This window comes from Mauremys mutica, chromosome 1 (assembly GCF_020497125.1).
Source record: "Mauremys mutica isolate MM-2020 ecotype Southern chromosome 1, ASM2049712v1, whole genome shotgun sequence".
Classification (NCBI taxonomy): domain Eukaryota; kingdom Metazoa; phylum Chordata; order Testudines; family Geoemydidae; genus Mauremys; species Mauremys mutica.
Window position 1 is genome coordinate 157,475,183 of NC_059072.1, and position 22,585 is coordinate 157,497,767.

Below are 22,585 nucleotides of genomic sequence, written 5' to 3' on the forward strand. Positions count from 1 at the left end.
TCCACAAGTTGACTGTGCGCTGCGTGAAGAAGAACTTCCTTTTATTTGTTTTAAACCTGCTGCCCATTAATTTCATTTGGTGACCCCTAGTTCTTGTATTATGGGAATAAGTAAATAACTTTTCCTTATCCACTTTCTCAACATCACTCATGATTTTATATACTTCTATCATATCCCCCCTTAGTCTTCTCTTTTCCAAGCTGAAGAGTCCTAGCCTCTTTAATCTTTCCTCGTATGGGACCCTCTCCAAACCCCTAATCATTTTAGTTGCTCTTTTCTGAACCTTTTCTAGTGCTAGAATATCTTTTTTGAGGTGAGGAGACCACATCTGCACACGGTATTTGAGATGTGGGCGTACCATGGATTTATATCAGGGCAATAATATATTCTCAGTCTTATTCTCTATCCCCTTTTTAATGATTCCTAACATCCTGTTTGCTTTTTTGACCGCCTCTGACTCAAGAGTTTAATGCCTCCCATCCTACTCATTCAGAAAAAGTCTGAATAAACCCAGGAGGCCAAAACCAAAATTCCTTGTTTGTCAATCCCTGGAATTGTATCACATCCCTTTTTCTTTTGCATTCTGCCTAAATGGTTCACCTGCAGCTATCAAGATAAGTAAGGGGCATTGTGTGAAACACTACTTACAGTTCAAGTGCTCTGTTAAAAAAACAGTGCAATAACCCAATTCTTCTATTGTGTCTAAGACTTTCCTTAATGAGCCATAGACCAGTTGTCAGAGGTATCCAGGGGTGTCCCATTCTGAAGCACTGATTCATGACTTAGGGGTTTAGGAACAGAACTGTTTATTTCTAGACTACTGGTATAAAGTCAACCCAAGACTGGTGATGTTTTCCTTTCTTTACAGAGCTTGTGCTGGTCTAAGAAAGTTAAGATTGCTCAAGTGCAATCACGTTTTTTACATATTGTGGCAGAGCTCTGACCTTGTCCCCGTCGGTCCCGCATTTCTAGGCAGTTTACATTAGCCTCAATGGCTCACTGCAACCCTCCACGTAGCCCTTCTCTCTCTAGGCCCAGGGTTACAGTCTACTGAGCCCTTTTCATCATAAGCCAGCAAGGAGGTTGGTGAGAGAACTCCCACAGTCTCTGTTGTCTCTAGGGCTTATTTCAGAACAGTTTAGCCTCCTGTCCTGACAGGTGCCTGACTTCCCCTCCCAGGAGGTGTTTCTGTAGTGGCGGGTTGGGGGGAACCCGGGCCCGCCCTCTACTCTGGGTTCCGGCCCAGGGATCCTAATGGTAGCAATTGTTGGCAGCCAATCTTTCACTGCCAGAGTTGCTATGTTTCCCTGGGCCACTTCCCCACAGCTCTCCTACTTCTCCCTTCTTCACCCTTACCAATGGTTTGAGGGCATCTTCATTACCCAGCCCATTCAGCCGCACTTCCTCTCTTCTGGCTCCCTGGCTCTCCCCAGCCTGACTGGAGTGAGCCCTTTTATAGTATCAAAAAGGCCTTAACTAGAGTCAGGTGTTCACATTACCTTAATGGACTCACCTGACTCTTTGCAGGTTAATAGGAGTCAGGTGTTCTCATCAGTCTATAGCAGCCCCTGCTCTGGTCAGTCAGGGTACAAAAAATTGCTAATCCAGTGCCCAGTATATCTGCCTTCCACTACTTTGTTGTACCCAACTGGCCTGGGTCTATCACAATATATATTCATATTCCTTTAATATAAGGAAGAATGTGGGAAAATCCTTTCCTGAAGATGTCTTAGGCTGAAACAACCTACCATCTTGTCAGACATGAGATGAGCCTGGACATTTGCCTTTGCATGGTCCTTCTCACTTGATAACGCATACAAGGGATCTGAAATATAAGCAATCACATGGATTCAAAGAAAATGAACAGAATAGTAGCCAGGCTCCTCTTGACGAGAAGCCAGTTTTGCCATGCCATCGAATAAACAAGACAGAAATAAAAACGAGCAAGCGCCCTTTTACGCATCTGACCCCTGAGTCAGCCTCGATGCTGCTGCTGTACCGAGTGACCACGCTCTGGTGGGGAGAAATTAAAGGCTCATAATTTTTAAAGTGCTCTGCTGGTAACCTTTAAACGGTGGCTACGGCCGCGAACGGAAGCAGCAGCCAGCATTTGCTGCTTCCCCATGGAATGAAGCGCCAGGCATGGCCTTGCACATCCGCGGGTGACTCCATGCTCTGCCCACGCCTTTCCCCCTAGAGCTGCTTTCTGCCTTTTAATTTCAGCTCTTCCCCGCAGCCGCGGGCTCGGAGGCGCCTCCCGCTCCTCTCCCAGAGCCGCTCTCCCAGCACCGACTGACGGCGCCGCAGCTCGGCCCAGGTTGGCTCAGCGGCTCCCCCTGCGGCCGCCGGCCGCATCCCACACGCGCGGGGCCCGGCCACGCGGCATCCCACAGGCGCGGGGCGGCGGCCGGCCCCTGTCGCACAGCTCGAGCGCCTCGCGCCGGCCATTCCCAGCCCGCGAGCCCGCGCGCAGGGGGCGGAGCCCCGCGAGCCCGCCCGGCCTATCAGGGGTTGCGGGGCCTCCTCGCCAGCCCGCCCCCTCTGCTGCCGCCCGGGCGGGGCCTGCGGGGTGGGCGCCGCCCCCGCTCGGTCTCTGGGCCCGGCCGGCTGCGGGCCGCTCGCCGGTACCGTATAGGAAGTCGAAGGCTCTGCTGGGGGCCGCGCCCGGGCGGTACCGGCCCCCGGGGCTCGGGCCCCCGCCGCCCGCCGGGCCCTGCACCGCCCCGATCACCGCGTAGCTGCTCATCCCGACCGCCGCGCCGGGGCGCTGGGTGCCGTTCCCATGGCAACGGGGCCGGGCGGGGCTTCCATCCTGAGGGGCGGGGCTAGGCGGCAGGGGGCGGGGCTCGCTCTGGGCACGTGGAGCGGGGGGAGGCAGCGGGCGCTTCCTACTCTGCCCCCACCACATCCCAGCGTGCCCCTCCCCCCTCTACCCCAGCGCCGCGCCACATTCCGCCCCCCCCAAGAGACATTATATTGAGGATCCCTCCCCGACCCCCCCCCCCCCCCCCCCCAAGCAGGGAGAGAGTGAGACTTGGGAGCAGCCGAAACGGGACAGGGCAGCTTCAAGTGCAGTGCTATGGGCCTGCTGCAGCATTGGGGTGGGGCTGGACCTAGCTCCATGGGTGGCAGGTATCCAAGTGCATCGCCTGGCTCTTTATTTACTTTATTTACTTTATTGACTTAAATATGATTAAAGATTGACATTATTTTATTATTATTAATTTATAGTGCCGCAAAGTGGTTTACATTCTGTTGAAATAGACACGGTCCCTACCTGCTCCAAAGAGTTTATCATGTAATCTGTAAACCTCATTGGTTTGTTACCCATTGTTATTACTCAGTTCTCAGGTGGTGTTGGTGAGGATTAATTAGTGAAGTGCTTTGAAGATCACCAGTTCATCTGTCACCACACAGAGCTAATCTAATGTAAAGTGCCTATCACTCTTACAGCTGGGGCTGATAGTGCTGCCTATTACTAAGGTTGTACAACGCTTCCCATCTTAAGACCCTCTTTTCAGTTGCTTATAATTTTGCCAAACTTTAGCTATTTGGACTGAAATTTCACATGTCAGATGTCTGCCTCAGTGCTGGCTTAATCATTTCTGAGACCGAGGCTCAATGAGGATGGACAGGCAACCTTACGTCTGGCATTTCTGACTTTGCAGCCTTAATAGTGTTCTTTTAACATTATTAGCCCCAGTCGTGGACCAGGACCCCATTGTGCTAAGCACTGTACAAGCAGACCAAAAAGACAGTCTCTGCCCCAAGGAGTTCAAATCTAAGTATAAAATGAGACTACAGATAGGGGTGTATAAGGAAACAACAAGACAGTATTAACGTGAAAGGAAGTGGTATCCATGCATCAACAGCCTAACATATTTTTTGTGATTAATAGTATTTAAGATGCTATACAAATGCTATATACCACTGTGTAAAATCAGTACCCTACTAATCGAACCATAACATAGGAAAGGCAGAAGGAACGTGTCATATTCCAGTCTTGCCACTTGGTGTCTCAGTCGTTCTACCCATTTTTCATCTAAGGCCATTACAGCAACAGGAGCCTGCTGTGATAAGACAGCAAAACATGTTTTGGGGCCAATTCAACCGTGGTGTAACTCCACTGCAGTCAGTTAAGTTACACCAGGGTGAATTTGGGCTAGGATGGAAGCTCAGTGCTACTTCTATTCACGTCTACTCTTCTGTAGCTCTGCCAGCTACTGAATATAATGAGTCTCATTTCCCAGACGCGTACTGGGCAATATTGGAGGGGTGAAAGGTTCAGCAGCGCACATACAGATCGCACCTGCCATTGGCCATTCCTGCTGCTTGGCATGGGTAGTGGGCTCTCAAGACTTCCCATCAGCCAATCAGAGCCCGCAGATATGTCATATGCCCTATTTCTGACCAGGAAAGGAGACTGAGGCTTGATCTATACTACAGAGTTAGGTCACAATAATGACAGGTTTCAGAGTAGCAGCCGTGTTAGCCTGTATCCGCAAAAAGAACAGGAGTACTTGTGGCTCCTTAGAGACTAACAAATTTATTTCAGCACAAGCTTTCGTGGACTACAGCCCACTTCTTTGGATGCATAGAATGGAACACACAGACAGGAGATATTTATACATACAGAGAACATGAAAAGGTGGAAGTATGCATACCAACTGTAAGAGGCCAATGATTGGCCCCGCTCACTCCATCCCTCTTCCATCAGTTGCTTGCTCTCCCCCTCCTTCACTCACTTTCACCGGGCTGGAGCAGGGGGGTTGGAGTGTGGGAGGGGGTGCAGGCTCTGGGCTGGGGCCAAAGGATTTGGAATGTGGGAGGGGGCTCTAGGCTGAGCATAGGGCAGGGGGTTGGGGTGCAGGAGAAGGTGCGGGGTGCAAGCTCTGGGAGGGAGTTTGGGTGCAGAAGGGGGCTCTGGGCTGGGCTAGGGGTTGGGTGCAGGGGGTGTGGACTCTGAGAGGGAGTTTGGGTGCAGGAGGGGGCTCAGGGCTGAGGCAGGGGGTTGAGGTGCAGGAGGGGGTGAAGGCTGCGGACTCTGGCTGGGAGGTGCTTATCTCAGGTGGCTTCTGGTTGGCTGTGCAGTGGGGCTAAGGCAGACTCTCTGCCTGCCTGCCCTGGCCCTGCGCCACTCCTGGAAGCGGCTGGTGTCTCCCTGCAGCCGCTGGGCGGACAGGGAGATCTGTGCTGCCCACGCATGCAGCCGTCCCCGCAGCTCCCATTGGCTGAAGTTCCTGGCCAATGGGAGCTGCAGAGTTGGTGCTCAGGGCAGGGGCAGCATGCAGAGACACTCCCCCACACACACCTAGGGGCCACAGGGATATGCCTTAGCCATGCTGCACCACCAGACTTTTAGCACCTAAAAATCTCCTGGTTTGGCTTCAGTAGCCTCCGGGAGATACAGCCTGATTCCGGGAGACTCCTGGAAAAGCTGGGAGGGTTGGCAACCCTAGTTGATGTAGTTAGGGTGACGCAGTGTCAGTGTAGACTGGTTGCTTACATCGACTGTTGCTGCCTTTCAGAAGCCATCCCACAATGCCCCACACTGGCAGTTAAATTGCTACAAGCGTTCCTGGTGAGGACGTGCACCATTGACATGAGCATAGTGTGGACATGCAAAAGCAATATAATTACTGCGTTGGCTGTTTGTCAACCTAACTTAGGTCGACTTAATTTTGTAGTGTAGACTTGTCCTGAGTCAGTGTGAAGCAATTGTTTCCTGCTCTATGTAGGAAGCAGATACATGCGCAGCAGAGACAGGGAGAAGTAAATATTTCTGAGCTGATTTTTAGGTCTTGTTATCTCATTGCCTTTGCTTCCTGCTGACAGTTTACTGCAAAACTCTATGACTGGAAGTTAGACTCATGTACACACCCTTCCACACAGACATCACACACACTTCACTCATGCAGCCATGGACGCAACACATGCATCACACGTGTACTTCTTACTCTACACATGCACACAAACACTAAACATGCACCCACATCCTTACCAACACACCACATGTGTATGCATACACACAGGCACGCACTGTTCTGCTTTACTGTGCAGTAGAGGCTTCACCTGGAGTAGTGTGTCCAGTTTTGGGTGCTACACTTTAAGAAAAACATGGACAAATTGGAGAAATTCCCAAGGACACCAACAAAAGTGTCAAGAAGTTTAGAAAACATGAACTATGAAGAAAGGTTGAAAGATTTGGGCATATTAATCTAGACAAGAGAAGACTTAGTGGAGACAGGATAACAGCCTTCAAATATGTAAAAGGTTGTTATAAAGATAATGGTGATGAATTGTTCTCCATGCCCACAGACAGTAGGGCAAGTAGTAACTGGTTTAATCTGCAGCAAGGGAGATTTAGTTGCATATTAGAAAAAAGCTTTCTAACTGTAAGGATAGCTAAGCATAGCAACATGTTAGGGGAGGCTGCAGAATCCTCGTCACTGGAAGTTTTTAACAGCTGTCAAGGCTGGTCTAGGTAGCCAAACAGCTGTCAAGGCTGGTCTAGGTAGGCTTCATCCTGCTTCAGTCTGGGGGAATGGAACAGACTTCCTGAGGGCCCTTCCAGCCCCACATTTCTATGGTTCTCTGAAAACTAGGAAATGCAAAGTTAAGGTACATGCCGCCCCCACAACACAACCTGAATTATGCCCCCTGTAATTGGTAGTAGGCACTGGGAATCAGTCAGTGAGGGTGATGCAGGTTCTCTATCTCTTGAACTCATCAAGACTAGATGTCTTCCTGGAAGATACTTCAGTCAAACACAAGGCATTAGGCTCAATACAGCAGAAAATGGATGAAAAATACAGCCACAGCACCTGGTCTTATCAGCCACTCTGAGACCTGGCAAACTTGAATGAAATTCTGTGGCCTGTGTTAAACAGGAGGTGAGACTAGGTGATCAAATGGTCCCTTCTAGCTTTAAAATGTATAATAAATATATATGACACCACAACCTCTGGCTAAATGCCAAACACCACCTGGGATGTGAGACTTTGCCCTTTTCTTTCCCTGTTATATTTATTCTTTTCTCTCTCTCTCTCTCTTTCTCTCGCTCTCTGGCCTGCTTTACACTACGGGTTTATACCAAATTTAGCTGAGTTAAACCGATTTAACCCTGCACAACAAAGCCCTTTATATCGACATAAAGGGCTCTTAAAACCGATTTCTCTACTCCTCCCCGACGAGCTGAAATTGGTATCGCCATGTCGGATTAGGGTTAGTGTGGCCGCAATTCGACGGTATTGGCCTCTGGGCGGTATCCCACAGTGCACCATTGTGACCGCTCTGAAAACCATCTGAACTCGGATGCACTGGCCAGGTAGACAGGAAAAGCCCCGTGAACTTTTGAATTTCATTTCCTGTTTGGCCAGCGTGGAGAGCTCACCAGCACAGGTGACCACGCAGAACTCATCAGGTAACAATGCAGTCTCCTGAGAATCGAAAAAGAGCTCCAGCATGGACTGCACGGGAGGTACTGGATCTGATCGCTGTATAGAGAGAGGATTCCGTGCTAATAGAACTCCGTTCCAAAAGACGAAATGAAAAAACATTTGAAAAAATTTCCAAGGCCATGATGCAGAGAGGCCACACCAGGGACTCAGTACAGTGACGTGTGAAAGTTAAGGAGCTCAGACAAGCCTACCAGAAAACCAAAGAAGCAAATGGAAGGTCCGGGGCAGGGCCAAAAACATGTCGCTTCTACGCTGAGCTGCATGCAATTCTAAGGGGGTCCGCCACCACTACCCCACCCCTGTCCGTGGATTCCGAGGTGGGGGTGGTAATCTCAGCCATGGCTGAGGATTCTGCGGACGGGGAAGATGAGGAGGAGGAAGAGGAGGACGAGCTTGCAGAGAGCACACAGCACTCCGTTCTCCCCAACAGCCAGGAGCTTTTTCTCACCCTGATGGAATTACCCTCCCAGCCCTCCCAAGCCACTATCCCACACAATGAAGCCATGGAAGGGACCTCTGGTGACTGTACCTTTGTAAATATAAAACATGGTTTAAAAGCAAGCGTTTTTTAATGATTAATTTACCCTGAGGACTTGGGATGCATTTGCGGCCAGTACAGTTACTGGAAAAGTCTGTTAACATGTCTGGGGATGGAGTGGAAATCCTCCAGGGACATCTCCATGAAGCTCTCCTGGAGGTACTCCAAAAGCCTTTGCAGAAGGTTTCTGGGCAGGGCAGCCTTATTCCGTCCTCCATGGTAGGACACTTGACCATGCCATGCATGTAGCAAATAATCTGGTATCATTGCATGACAAAGCCTAGCTGCGTATGGTCCCGGTGTTTGCTGGCATTGAAGCAACATCCGTTCTTTATCTCGCTGTGTTATCCTCAGGAGAGTGATATCGTTCATGGTAACCTGGTTGAAATTCAGGAATTTAATTAAGGTGACAGAGATGGCCATTCCTACTGGGCTGTTTGCCTGTTGCTTAAAATAAAGCCTTCCTTGCAGGTAGCCAAGCAGGGGAAGGGTGTGTTTGTGTATCTTTTTAAATACTTCTCTCCCTTTTTTCCCTCCCTCATGTAGCTGCAAATTTTTCAAGCCTCCCTACTCCATCCTGAAGGCTATCTCAGATAAGGTGGCGGAAAAAAACTACGCGAGATGAAATGTTCTCGGAAATCATGGAAGTGATCCGCAATGAAAGAGCTCATCTGAATGAGTGGAAGGACGTGGTATCAAATTACAGGAAAGATGCCAGTGAACATGAGGCCAGGAGGGACGCTCGAGATGAGAGGTGGCGGCAGGAAGATCAGAGGTGTAGGCAGGAAGATCAGCGGTGGTGGGATGCAACTCTGGGGCTGCTGCGTGATCAAACTGACATGCTCCGGTGTCTGGTGGAGCTTCAGGAACGGCAGCAGGATCACAGAGTACCACTGCAGCCCCTGTATAACCACCCTCCCCCCTCACCATGTTCCACATCCTCCTCACCCAGACGTGTAAGAACACGTGGGGGGAGGCTCCGTGCACCCGCCCACTCCACCCCCCTGGACAGCCCAACAAAAAAGGCTGTCATTATTGTGAAATTTTTTTAGTGGCCTTTTCCTTCCCTCCTATCCTCCTCCCAAACCACACCTGGGCTACCTTGTCAGTTCTCGCCCTCTTTTTATAATGAATTAATAAAGAATACATGATTTTTAAACGATAGTGACTTTATTTCCTTAAGCAAGCTGTAATCGAAGGGGGAGGGTGGGTTGCTTACAGGGAATGAGTCAATCAAGAGGGCGGGGGGTTCATCAAGAGGAAACAAACACAGCAGTCACACAGTACCCTGGCCTGTAATGAAACTCATTTTCAAAGCTTATCTGATGTGCACTGCTTCCTGGTGTGCTCTTCTAATCTCCCTGGTGTCTGGCTGTGCGTAATCAGCGGCCAGATGATTTGCCTCAGCCTCCCACCCCGCCATAAAGGTCTCCCCCTTACTCTCACAGAGATTGTGGAGCACACAGCAAGCAGCAATAACAAAGGGGACATTGGTTTGGCTGAAGTTTGAGCGAGTAAGTAATGTGCGCCAGCGCGCCTTTAAACAGCCAAATGCACATTCTACCACCATTCTGCACTTGCTCAGCCTGTAGTTGAACAGCTCCTGACCACTGTCCAGGCTGCCTGTGTATGGCTTCATGAGCCATGGCATCAAGGGGTAGGCTGGGTCCCCCAGGATAATGACAGGCATTTCAACATCCCCAACTGTTATTTTCTGGTCTGGGAAGTAATTCCCTAGCTGCAGTCGTTTAAACAGAGTAGGGTTCCTGAAGATGCAAGCGTCATGAACCCTTCCCGGCCATCCCACATGGATGTTGGTGAAACGTCTCTTGTGATCCACTAGTGCTTGCAGTACCATGGAAAAGTACCTCTTGCGGTTTATGTTCTGGGTGCCCTGGTGCTCCGGTGCCAAGATAGGGATATGGGTTCCATCTATCACCCCACCACAGTTAGGGAATCCCATTGCAGCCAAGCCAACCACTATGACCTGCACATTTCCCAGAGTCACAACCTTTCGTAGCAGCAGTTTAATGATTGCTTTAGCTACTTGCATCACAGCAACCCCCACAGTAGATTTTCCCACTCCAAATTGATTCCCGACTGACCGGTAGCTGTCTGGTGTTGCAAGCTTCCAGAGGGCTATTGCCACTCGCTTCTCAACTGTGAGGGCTACTCTCATCTTGGTATTCTGGCGTTTCAGGGCAGGGGAAAGCAAGTCACAAAGTTCCATGAAAGTGCCCTTACGCATGCGAAAGTTTTGCAGCCACTGGCAATCGTCCCAAACTTGCAAAACTATGCGGTCCCACCAGTCTGTGCTTGTTTCCCGGGCCCAAAATCAGCGTTCAATGGCTAGAACCTGCCCCATTACCAGCAGGATCTCCAAAGCGCAGGGGCCCGCAGTTTGACAGAATTCTGTGTCCATGTCCTCATCACTCTCATTGCCGCGCTGCCGTAGCCGCCTCCTCCTCGCCTGGTTTTGCAGGTCCTGGTTCAGCATAGACTGCACGATAATGCGCGAGGTGTTTACAACGTCCATGATTGCTGTCTTGAGCTCAGCAGGGTCCATGCTTGCTGTGCTATGGCGTTTGCACAGTTCACCCAGGAAAAAAGGCGCAAAACGGTTGTCTGCTGCTTTCACGGAGGGAGGGGTGAGGCTACCCAGAACCACCCGTGACAATGTTTTTTGCCCCATCAGGCACTGGGATCTCAACCCAGAATTTCAAGGGGCGGGGGAGACTGCAGGAACTATGGGATAGCTACGGGATAGCTACCCACAGTGCAACGCTCCGGAAATCGACACCAGCCTCGGTACATGGACGCACACCGCCGAATTAATGTGCTTAGTGTGGCCGCATGCACTTGACTTTATACAATCTGTTTTTAAAAACCGGTTTCTGTAAAATCGGTATAATCCCGTAGTGTAGACATACCCTCTCTCTCTCTCTTTCCTTCTGTCTAAGAAGAGTCCATTCTGCAGGTATGGCCTTCATTATTTGTTCCTAGATATATTACATATAGCTAGGTTTGGCAAAATTCAAGTTTTATTATTTTGCAATTTTGATGATTAATATAGATTTTTTTCCAGGTTTTTAATATTTTAATTTTTACAGGTGCAGGAAACTAATAGGGTTAGGGTTAGGGCAGTGCTGTCAGCAGGGCTGAAGGGGTTCCCAGCACTGACAACGGGGCTGCAGAGGGCTCCCTGCATGGCCAACGGGCTCAGGACACCTGGATGCAAGATGTGGGGGAGCTGTTCCATACCCCAAATCATTTTTGTTGCCTTTTTCTGAAAACTTTTCCAATTCCAATATATCTTTTTTGAGACAGGGCGACAACATCTGCATGCATTATTCAAGATGTGGGCGTACCATGGATTTATATAGAGGTAATATGATATTTTATGTCTTATCTATCCCTTTCTTAATGATTCCCAATATTCTGTTAGCTTTTTTGACTGCTGCTGCACAATGAATGGATGTTTTCAGAGAACTATCCACAATGACTCCAAAATCTCTCTTTTAAGTGGTAACAGCTAATTTAGACCCCATCTTTTTATATGTATAGTTGGGACTATGTTCACTTCATTTATGATTACTTCATTTATCAACACTGAATTTCATCTGCCATTTTGCTGCCCAGTCACCCAGTTTTGTGAGATCCCTTTGTAGCTCTTTGCAGTCTGCTTTGGATTAATGATTTTGACTAATTTTGTATCATCTGCAAATTTTGCCACCTCACTGTTTACCTCTTTTCCAGATTATTCATGAACATGTTGAATGTGCAGGTCCCAGTACAGACCCCTGGTGGACACCATTATTTACCTCTCTCCATTCTGAAAACTGACCATTTATTCCTACTTTTTGTTTCCTATCTTTTAACCAGTTACCAATCCGTGAGAGGACCTTCCCTTTTATCTCATGACAGCTTACTTTGCTTAAATAAAGCAGAGGCCACCCTACTGCTGAATGGTAGGCGAGAGGTCCTGGAGGTAAAATTTAGCTTGTAAGGGAAGAGATTAAAGTCCAGGACTTCCATGGTAACATTCTCTGTAATATTTCCAATTCCACATTCAGGGCCAGAAAGACAGGCAGAACTGCGGGGTCTCAATTGGTTGATGACACAATGGTGTAAGAGGGAGGGCTTTAGGTTTATTAGGAGCTGGGGAACCACTTGGGAAATGAGTATCCCATACGGGAAGGATGGGCTCCACCTAAACCAAAACAGAATCAGACTGGTGGCATGTAAAATTAAAATGGTTGTAGAAGATTTTTTTTAAAGTAAGGACTGGGAAAAAGACAACAGGTGTGGAGAAGCACATGGTTTGGGCGCAGACATCCCTTAGGGATGAATTTATTAAAGGGGACTCTGTATTCTCGTAAAGAAGATAGGAATGAAGTTGGTAAAGTGCAGGGAGGAGCTACAGAGGAATAGTCAAACGAAATAGAGTCCCGTATAAATGTAACTCATGAAGGCAGGCAACTGAATATTGACAAATTGTACAACTGCTTATTTAAAAATGCTAGAAGTCTACATACTAAGATGGGTGAACTACGGTGGCTGGCATTAAATGAGAAGATTGATTTAACAGGCACGGTGGAAGCAAGGTGGAATCGATGTAGAACCAGGGTGCAAAATAAATAGGAATGACAGAGTAGGTCACGTTAGAGTAGTAGTACTATATGTGAAAGAAAGCATAGAGTCAAAGAAAGTGAAAATCTTAAATGAATTAAACTGTACCATAGACTTTTTATGAATAAAAATTCCATGCTTGAATAGGAAGAGTATAGCAGTAGGAATATACAACTGATCACCTGACCAGGATGTGACTGTAATTGTGAAATGCTCAGGGAGCTCAGAGAGGCTACAAGGGCAGAAAATGCAATAATAATGGGGCATTTCAACTATCTTCATATTGACTGGGTGAGTGTCACCTCAGGAAGGGATGCAGAGAGAAAATTTCTAGACACTGTAAATTACGGCTTCTTGGAACAGCTCGTCCTGGAACCCAAAATGGGAGAGGCAACTCTTGATTTAATCCTAAGCGGAGAACAGGATCTGGTCCAAGCTGTGCACATAACTGAACCACTCGGTAATAGAGATCATCATGTAATTAAATTTGACATCCCCATCGGGGAGAAAATGCCAAAGAAACCCACCACACTAGCATTTAACTTCAAAAAGGGAAATTACACAAAAATGAGGAAGCTAGTTAAACGGAAATTAAAAAGCACAGTCACAAGGGGGAAATTCCTGTAAACGGCATGTAAACTATTTAAAAACACCAAAAGAGAGGATCAAAACAAATTTATACTCCAAATTAGAAAAAAAGTAAGAGGACCAAAAAATAAAAATAATAATGCCACCAGGGTTAAACAGCAGAGTAAAAGTGGCAGAGGTAAAAAGGTATCCTTTAAAATAAAAAGAAAGTCAAATCTTCCCATACGAGGAAAGATTAAAGAAGCTAGGACTCTTCAGCTTGGAAAAGAGAAGACTAAGGGGGGATATGATAGAGGTATATAAAATCATGAGTGATGTGGAGAAAGTGGATAAGGAAAAGTTATTTACTTGTTCCCATAATACAAGAACTAGGGGTCACCAAATGAAATTAATAGGCAGCAGGTTTAAAACAAATAAAAGGAAGTTCTTTTTCACGCAGCGCAGTCAACTTGTGGAACTCCTTACCTGAGGAGGTTGTAAAAGCTAGGACTATAACAGTGTTTAAAAGGGGAGTGGATAAATTCATGGTGGCTAAATCCATAAATGGCTATTAGCCAGGATGGGTAAGAATGGTGTCCCTAGCCTCTGTTCGTCAGAGGATGGAGATGGATGGCAGGAGAGAGATCACTTGATCGTTGCCTGTTAGGTTCACTCCCTCTGGGGCACCTGGCATTGGCCACTGTCGGTAGACAGATACTGGGCTGGATGGACCTTTGGTCTGACCCGGTACGGCCGTTCTTATGTTCTTATGTTCTTAGTGTGGAAAATTAGAAAGGAACATAAACTCTGGCAAGTCAGGGTAAAAGTATAATAAGGCAAGACAAGAAAGAATTTGAAGAGCAACTAGCTAAAGACACAAAAACTAATAGCAACATTTTTTTTAAAGTACGTCAGAATCAGGAAGCCTGCCAAACAGTCAGTGGACCACTGCACGATCGAGGTGCTAAATGTGCACTCAAGGAAGAAAAGGCTGTTGCAGAGAAGCTAAATTAATTCTTTGCATTGGTCTACACTACAAAGGATGTGGGGGAGATTCCCACACCCAAGTCATTCTTTTAGGTGACAAATCTGAGGAGCTGTTCCAGATTGAGGTGTCAGTAGAGGAGGCGTTGGAACAAATTGATAAATTAGACAGTAATAAGACACTAGGATCAGATGGTATTCACCCAAAAGTTCTGAAGGAACTCAGATATGAAATTGCAGAACTACTAACTGTGATATGTATTCACCTGTTAAATCAGCCTCTATACCAGATGACTGGAAGGTAGCTAATGTAAGGCAGATTTAAAAAAAGTCCCACTAAAGCACCCATCTGTATCTTTAGGTGCCTAAATACCTATAAAACTCTGGCCCTTAGGAACTTAAGTCCCATTGACTTTCAAACACTTACATCACTTTTGAAAATGGGAGTTAGGTCCTCAACTCCCTTAGGCATTTCTGAAAATTGTATCCTTAGCTCAGTATTGAAAGGACGATAGAGTCCATCTATATAAATGTCAGCAGAGAAGACAAAGGCAAAGTGATTAGGTATTTTCAAGATAGTAAGTTAGAACCTGACCTGACTTGAGGTGAAAGAAACTGCTTAAAAAGAGCTCTGTTTTTTGCTTCATTGCTTAATTCTCCTTTCCAAATTGCCCAGTGGATAACACATCTGCATGTGCTGAACAAACGCAAAAATGCAGCAGAGATGCATGAGGATAATCAGCTTGCAGAGCTGAACTCAGAAGAGAATTCTTCCCAGAGATTGACTAGATCTCAAAAACCTTTGAGACGTGAGACGCACTGGTTCATTCCTTCACACATCCCAGCAGCTGAAATCTGTGACATATCAGCAGTGAAATGGCTCTTGTATCAGTAGACACTGACTATTCCTTTTTGGCTCCTCTTCATCTTCAGCTCCTACAGTTTGTGGTGGCTGTTACGTTTTATTCTGTTGTTTTGCAGAACTTGAAGTTATGCAAAACATGATCCAGAGACAGATTTTAAGACACTCAAACAAACCAAGTTTGTCTACACAGGGTGTTTAAACTACACTAAGTCAACGGGAGTAGTAACTATGCTAACGCTTGCTTACACATGATACAATTCATTATAGTACATTAACTCCATATTTATCATGAACTCTGGAATCCTGTTTCAAAGTGAACTATGTTTGATGAAACATGAGTTAGTTCAGTCTGTTATTTGTGTTCATGCAAAACTGCTGCACACTGCTTTGGCAGTCCTTCAACTTCTATCCCACAAAGCTTTGCAGCCAGCCATTAGTGACCTGTCTGTTTATCTGCATGCCCTCAACTGCTACAGTATCAAGTTGATTGGATGTCAACTGGCTGTTTTTCATTTTTCTATTGGAGGTGGTGTTTCTGCTGCTATCCCCCTCCTGGACATGCGTCACTCCAAGAACTGCAGTGCCCTCTTCATTACACAGCCCTGCCACACTCTGTGCTCCCCCTTTCTGGTACATGGCAGAGGGGCATTGCTGGCACATGATGGCATATATCACATTGGTAGATGTGCAGGTGAACAAGCCCCTGATGTTGTGGCTGATGTGGTTAGGTCCTATGATGGTGTCCCTGGAATAGAGTTGGCAATGGGATTTGTTGCAGGGATAGGTTCCTGGGTTAGTGTTTTTGTTGTGTGGTGTGTAGTTGCTGATGAGTATTTGCTTCAGGTTGGGGTGCTGTCTGTAATCCCTCTGCCATGTACATTGGTCAAACTGGACAGTGTCTACACAAAAGAATAAATGGACACGAATCTGACATCAGGAATTATAACATTCAAAAACCAGTAGAAGAACACTTCAATCTCCCTGGACCCTCAATAACAGACTTAAAAGTGGCAATTCTTCAACAAAAATCTTCAAAAACAGACTCCAACGAGAAACTGCAGAACTGGAATTAATTTGCAATCTGGACACCATCAAATTAAGCCTGAATAAAGACTGGGAGTGGATGGGTCACTACAAAAACGAATTTCCCCATACTAATTTCCCCCTACTGTTACTCACACCTTCTTGTCAACTGTTTTTAATGGGCTCCCCTGATTACATTGGCCTTATTACAACTACAGATGTGATTTTTCCTCCCTTGGTATTCTACTGTTGAGAATAGCCCACTTCCACTTTAATTGAATTGTCTTGTTAGCACTGACTCCCCATTTGGTAAGGCAACTCCCATCTTTTCATGTACTGTGTATATATACCTGCCTACTGTACTTTCCACTCCATGCATCTGACGAAGTGGGCTGTAGCCCATGAAAGCTTATGCCCAAATAAATTTGTTAGTCTCTCAGGTGCCACAAGTACTCCTCGTTGTTTTTGCTGATACAGACTAACATGGTTACCCCTCTGAAACCTGTAACTGTAAAAACAGCTACTCCCATGGAAGTGATATGGCATGACAGCCACATGCAAATATATTCTCACAACCATGGCATGCTGAAGCCACAAAAGAGAGGCATCTGGCCTGGTATTGAAACATTTCTGCCTTCTTTATGCACATGTAAACCCCAGTCCTGACTTGTAGCACACATCCTCCCCTCCTCCCCCCGCTATTCTAGTCTTATTTGTATTAGTAGTTTTTTAAACTCTCTGGGCTTTGTTTGTTATTATTAACATCTATTTAAGACAAATGCTGAAGAAACAGCTGAAAGAAAATTCTCTTTGTTAAAGATTTAACACTCCTGTTTCCTCATCAAGGAAGCTGCTGATTCATACCTCTGAGGCGTTCTTCAGCAAAACAGTAAGGCAAAGACCTGGCATTATTGATATTTCTAAGGTAAAAAGGAGCAGTTTTTAAATTTTTTAAGAATAAAATGTCAAGCCTTTTTCCCACATCAGAAAAATGCCCCCAAAAAGAAGGGCAGGGAGAACACAAATCCTATTTCTTTGTCCTTTTTATGACACCTTTAAAAACAAAACTCCTCAAAATTACACTTTAATAAATTTTGTTAAGTGTCTCTTGAGCAAGCTTAGCTACACACACACACACACACACACACACACACACACACACACACACACACACACACACACACACACAAATGTGTACAACTCTGTTGGATCTTGCTTTAAAAAAGTAAAGTTCATGGCCACAGTTCCAGCAAAGAGCCAGCAGAGGGCAGCAGAATGTGGGCTAATGAAACCCATTCACGATGCCAATTGCTTTGTAACCTAACTGTCTCTCTTCCCCACCTCTCCTATTGGTCTTCCCCCACCTCGCTGAATTAGGTCTGGCAGAGTTAAGAGTTTGCATTTGGTTGCAACTCGCAAGCCCTGGTTAGAGCACTTGGAGGGAGAGAGAGAAACATACACACATCAGACAAGACTAAGAACATGTGAGTGCTGCCAATCTGGCCTGGGGAGGGAGGGCATCTTTATGGGGGAGAGGACTGAAGGGTCCAACTCCTTGGGGAAGGATGAGAGGTGGACGGGGTTAAATCCATGTCCCACTATTACCCCATTAATCAGGGCTGGCTCCAGCTTTTTTGCCACCCCAAGCGGCAAAGTGGGGGGAAAAAAAAAGAAGATAAAGCCGATTGGCGGCAGCTCAATCGCACTGCTTCATTTTTCTGCAGCAATTCGGTGTTGGGTTCTTTGCTCCCTCTCTTCCTCTTCGGCGGCACTTCGGCGGCAGCTCAAAGAGGAAGAGAGGGATCGAGGGACCCACCGCTGAATTGCCACCGAAGACCCGGACGCGCTGCCCCTTTCTATTGGCCGCCCCAAGCACCTGCTTCCTTCGCTGGTGCCTGGAGCCAGCCCTGCCATTAATCCTCCTGTTAAAAGTGGTGCAGCGTTTGAATCCCCCTGGCTGATCTCCTTCCAGAGAAGGGGAATGAGTGTATTTTGGAGGAGCGTAATGGCCCCACTCCTCAAGTAACCCCCAGATTGGGACCAGGAAGGGAGGAGGCCACTAACCTGCCCAGATTTCCATACCACACCCTGTGGAGAGGGCGAGGTTAATAGCTAGACGTTGCACAGCCCCCACTTCCCTCAAAAGGGGGTCACAGGAGAAGGACCCAGGCATGGCTGGGGATCACTCCCCGCCATGCTGAGGACCTTTGGACTCTGAACTGCTGAGCTGGGCAAGCTCCCAAGCTGACAACAAACACAAGCTGAACCAGGTGGCCCAAAGCCAGGTGGAGGGAAACTTTCAGAGCTTATAAGGCTGGATCTCTTACTGTCTCTTCCCTCCCCCCGGCGAATTTCCCCAATAACCCCCCCTCCCAAGTTTTGTGAACTAGTTACATGCAGTGTTGCCAATTTAGTGATTGGAAATTTGAATTGAAATTGAAACATTAATACACGCTTTAAAAGCATATAATGTGTACAATAAAATACGTGTATCTGAAAAAGTATAATAGATTTGAAAAGTATGAACATAGACTAGCTTCCTTATACAACTGGGTTTTTTTATGACAATGTCAGTGCATTCACTTTGGTGATGATGGCCAAACTAATAATTTCAAATTATGATTTGTAAGCAAAGTCTAAATGAGCTCTCCCTGATAGCTAACGATGAGCTGGGGGTTGTGGGGGGGAAGGCTTCAGGACCAGACTGTATTTACAGTCACACCTAATCTACCTAGGTATCCAGCAAACAGAGATGTGTTGCCTAACCCCAAGTGATAGATTTTGGCTAGGGTTGGGTTACAAACAACTTAAATGGGGGAGTAACAAAATGTTGTTATTCTTATTGTAGGAGTAAAGGGCAGTAGAACTGTACTTAGCCTGTGCTGGTTGAGGGCATCAAGAGAGAGGGTGGGGGCAGGTGTTTTGCTTGATGGTCTGCCTGAGTCAGAAGTACTATTTGACCTTCCCCTCTCCCATGTTTAAAGACAGAGCTGATTAGGCTCCACAGATAGTCTTTTGTTTCGTTAAATGACCACTGCAGCTGAAATCACTGATAATCAGGTCTAAGTGCTTAGACTTACTGTGGGACAGTGTTTCTGTGGGAGAGATGGCCCAGCCTGCACTAGCAGTGAGGTTCCCTCACTGAGAGCTCAGCTGAAATCACTGAGAGCTGGTGGAACCTCAAGAGACCAACTCGCAGAGGTCACAGCGGCACGTGGCAGCAGAAGGTGACTGCGCAGGGCCATTGGCAACAAAACGATGGAGTGAACAGTGACACAATGAACAACAGTGGCCAGAGCGAACAGTGAGCAGCTGGAGGAACGAGGAAGGTGCCTTCTTGCCCCCACCTGGGAGGTGAACTCATGTGAAAGCACCTCTGAACTCTGAGTCTCCACTGACCAAGGACAACACCGGTGAGTGGGGTGCAGTGGAGGGAAAAGTGAGGGGCACGTTAAATGAACATTTGTTTGTTGGACTATATTTTAGTGACTTTGCTCTAGGATGCTAGATTTGTGACTGGGAATGGAAACTTATATAAATATGTTTTCTAGAAGGCCAAGATTTTTAAAATGCATTATTTGCCAAGGCTGTTATCTGACATTGTTGCTAACTTGAGAGGTCATTATGTTGGGGTATTTCTGTACTAAACGTTTTTATTATTATAATTAATTTTTACATAAGAATGGCCTTACTGAGTCAGACCAATGGTCCATATAGCCCAGTATCCTGTCTTCTGACAGTGGTCAAGGCCAGGTGCTTCAGAGGGAATGAACAGAACAGGTAATCATCAAGTGATCCATCCCCTGTTGCCCATTCCCAGCTTCTGGCAAACAGCCTAGGGTCTCTCAGAGCATGGTGTTGCATCCCTCCCCATCCTGGCTAATGGCCACTGATGGACCTATTCTCCAGGGATTTATCTAGTTCTTTTTAAAATCCTGTTATAATTTTGGTCTTCACAGGGAAATCAAAACTACCAACCCCTGACAAAGAGTTCCATGGGTTGACTTTATGTTGTGTGAAGAAGTACTTACTTTTGTTTTTTTTTAACCTGCTGTCTATTAATTTAATTGAGTGACTGCTAGTTCTTGTGTTATGTGAAGGATTAAATAACATTTCCTTATTCATTTTCTTCACACCAGTCAAGATTTTAAAGACCTCTATCATATCACCCCTTAGTCATCTCTTTTATAAGCTGAAAATTCCCAGTCATTTTAATCTCTCTTCCTGTTTCATACCCCTAATCATTTTAGTTGCCCATCTCTGTACTTTTTCCAATTCCAAAATATCTTTTTTGGGATGGGGTGACCAGATCTGCACACAGTATTCAAGGTGTGCATGTAACATGGATTTATATAGAGACAATATGATATTTTCTGTCTTATTATTTATCTCTTTCTTAATGATTCCCAACATCCTGTTTGCTTTTTTGACTGCCGCTGCACATTGAGTGGATATTTTCAGAGAACTATCCACAATGGCTCCAAGATTTCTTTCTTGAGTGTTAACAGCTAATTTAGACCCCATCATTTTGTAAGCATAGTTGAGGTTGTTTTCCAGTGTGCATTACTTTGCATTTATCAACATTGAATTTCATCTGCCATTTTGTTGCTCAGTCACCCTGTTTTGTGAGATCCCTTTGTAACTCTTCACGGTCTGCTTTGGACTTAACTATCTTGAATAGTCTTGTATCATCTGCAAATTTTGCCACCTCACTGTTTACCCATTTTTCCAGATCATTTATGAATATGTTGAACAGTAATGGTCCCAGTACCGACCCCTCAGGGATACCACTATTTATCTCTCTCCATTCTGAAAACTGATAATTTATTCCTACCCTTTGTTTCCCATCTTTTAACCAGTTACTGATCCATGAGAGGATTTTCCTCTTATCTCATGATGGCTAACTTTTCAAAAGTCAATTTAAATTAAATAATTTTAAAAAAAAATTATATTTGTTTTAGAAATCTAGAATTGTTATGTGTTTTGGTGTAATTTGCATTATCCTTAGTTAAATTTGCATTATTCTAACAAAGCATTTAATTTATTCATATCTCTTATATATATTGCAGGTCAAAGTGAAAATGAAAAGACCAAAAACAATGCAACAATTTTTCCACTCAAAGTCCTCAAAAAACAACCATGGTGAAGAACACATCAAGAACCAAGAATATATCAACATGTCATCTGAAGGTTCAAGTGATGTATCTACATCTGACCAGCCTGAAGCACAAATACAGCTACCTACTAAAGAAACAGTGTCTCCAAAACCTAAAGGCAGTTCCCAATGTTTCTTGGTCAAAGTGTTCCCATGTATTGAAGTTACAAATTTAGCTTCTGGTGCACCTCTTGTAAAAAAGCTTACCAAGAAGGGAAGCTTTCCAATGCTATAATTGGTAAAAGTGGAGGAGCTTGGTTTGTCAGACCGATCAGTAAAACCAATGCTAACAAACTACATGAAAAGGCTGCAAAACACCATGTCTTTGGAGTGCATCAACATGCAGAAAGTCTTATAAGCCCACTTTCAAAGCCAATTTTAGAAGTACTTAATGAGGCTGTTAAGAATGCTGGAGACACACAGTTTATGGGAACAAACATGGCTGTGGCATCATACTTTTTATTTAAGTGAAAGATACCATACAATACAAACTGGAGGCCAATTGTCACTTGCTCATCCTAAAGTTGAACAATGGTTCCAAACAAGACCAGCAAATGATCACTCTCTTTCTGCAAGAAACTCAACTGACTGGCTAGAAGCATGCGTTGCAACAATGAAAGACTCAACAGTTGAAAAAGTGAAGAACTCTCTCATCACATTCAAAAAATGTGCATACATGGCTGATGAATGCACGATGCAAATGGACATCAAGTATTAAGTCATTGTGTATGTTATCTTGATGTCAGTGGTAAGCCAGTAGATGCATTTCTAAATGTTCAAGTTTAGAAGATACATTGGCTGCATCTGTGACAACCCACATCTTAAAAGAGTTAAATGCTTGTCAATTGGACCCCAAACAGATGGCTGCTTGTGCATTTGATGGAGCTGTAAACTTTTCTGGAAGACATGGTGACGTGCAAGCTTTGCTCAGAGAAAAGTGTAACCCTAATCTCTCCTATACACACTGCAGAGGCCATCTACTTCAACTAGCGCTAGTACGAGCTGCAGACTCTTCAAAAGACATTTTAAAAGCTATACATTTATATTCTTCATTATATTCTTTTTTCTGCAAGAGTCCAAAAAGACTGAGTATCTTGGAAAATATAGAAGATACATTGGGACTGAAGTTCAAATTAGACCAACCTGGGAAAACCTTCTGGTTTTCTCATGAGTGATCCTTGGCTGTTGTCTTAAAATTGCTCCAGGCATTTTTTATTGGCTTTGGAAACTATCTACCAAGATGGGATGGATCTAAGTAGTGAGGCTGGTGGATTACTTTTGCTACTATGTTCAGAGAAGACTATTGCCATTCTCTCTCTTGTAAGTCTACTGTTGAAATCACTTGGGTCATTAAACAATGCCAT

The 22,585-nt window shown here is 45.6% G+C and overlaps 2 protein-coding genes across 6 annotated transcripts in view; one reads left to right on the forward strand and one right to left on the reverse strand.

The window, feature by feature from the left end:
- Window positions 1-2,786, reverse strand: part of CFAP91 (cilia and flagella associated protein 91) — a 61,152-nt gene extending 58,366 nt beyond the window's left edge. The window contains exons 1-2 of one of the 3 annotated variants that reach the window (XM_045001124.1): window positions 2,629-2,786; window positions 1,749-1,825 (exon numbers count right to left, since the gene is read on the reverse strand). In XM_045001124.1, the coding sequence (XP_044857059.1) occupies window positions 1,749-1,825; window positions 2,629-2,746 (195 nt within the window). In that variant the 5' untranslated portion in view covers window positions 2,747-2,786. Of the gene's footprint in view, window positions 1-1,356; window positions 1,417-1,748; window positions 1,826-2,364; window positions 2,402-2,628 lie in introns of those variants that run through there. The other 2 variants (XM_045001125.1, XM_045001126.1) reach the window with 2 other exon arrangements.
- The window catches only part of LOC123359704 (complement C1r subcomponent-like), a 57,897-nt gene that overhangs the window by 22,228 nt on the left and 13,084 nt on the right, over window positions 1-22,585 (forward strand). The gene's annotated exons all lie outside the window — the stretch shown is intronic.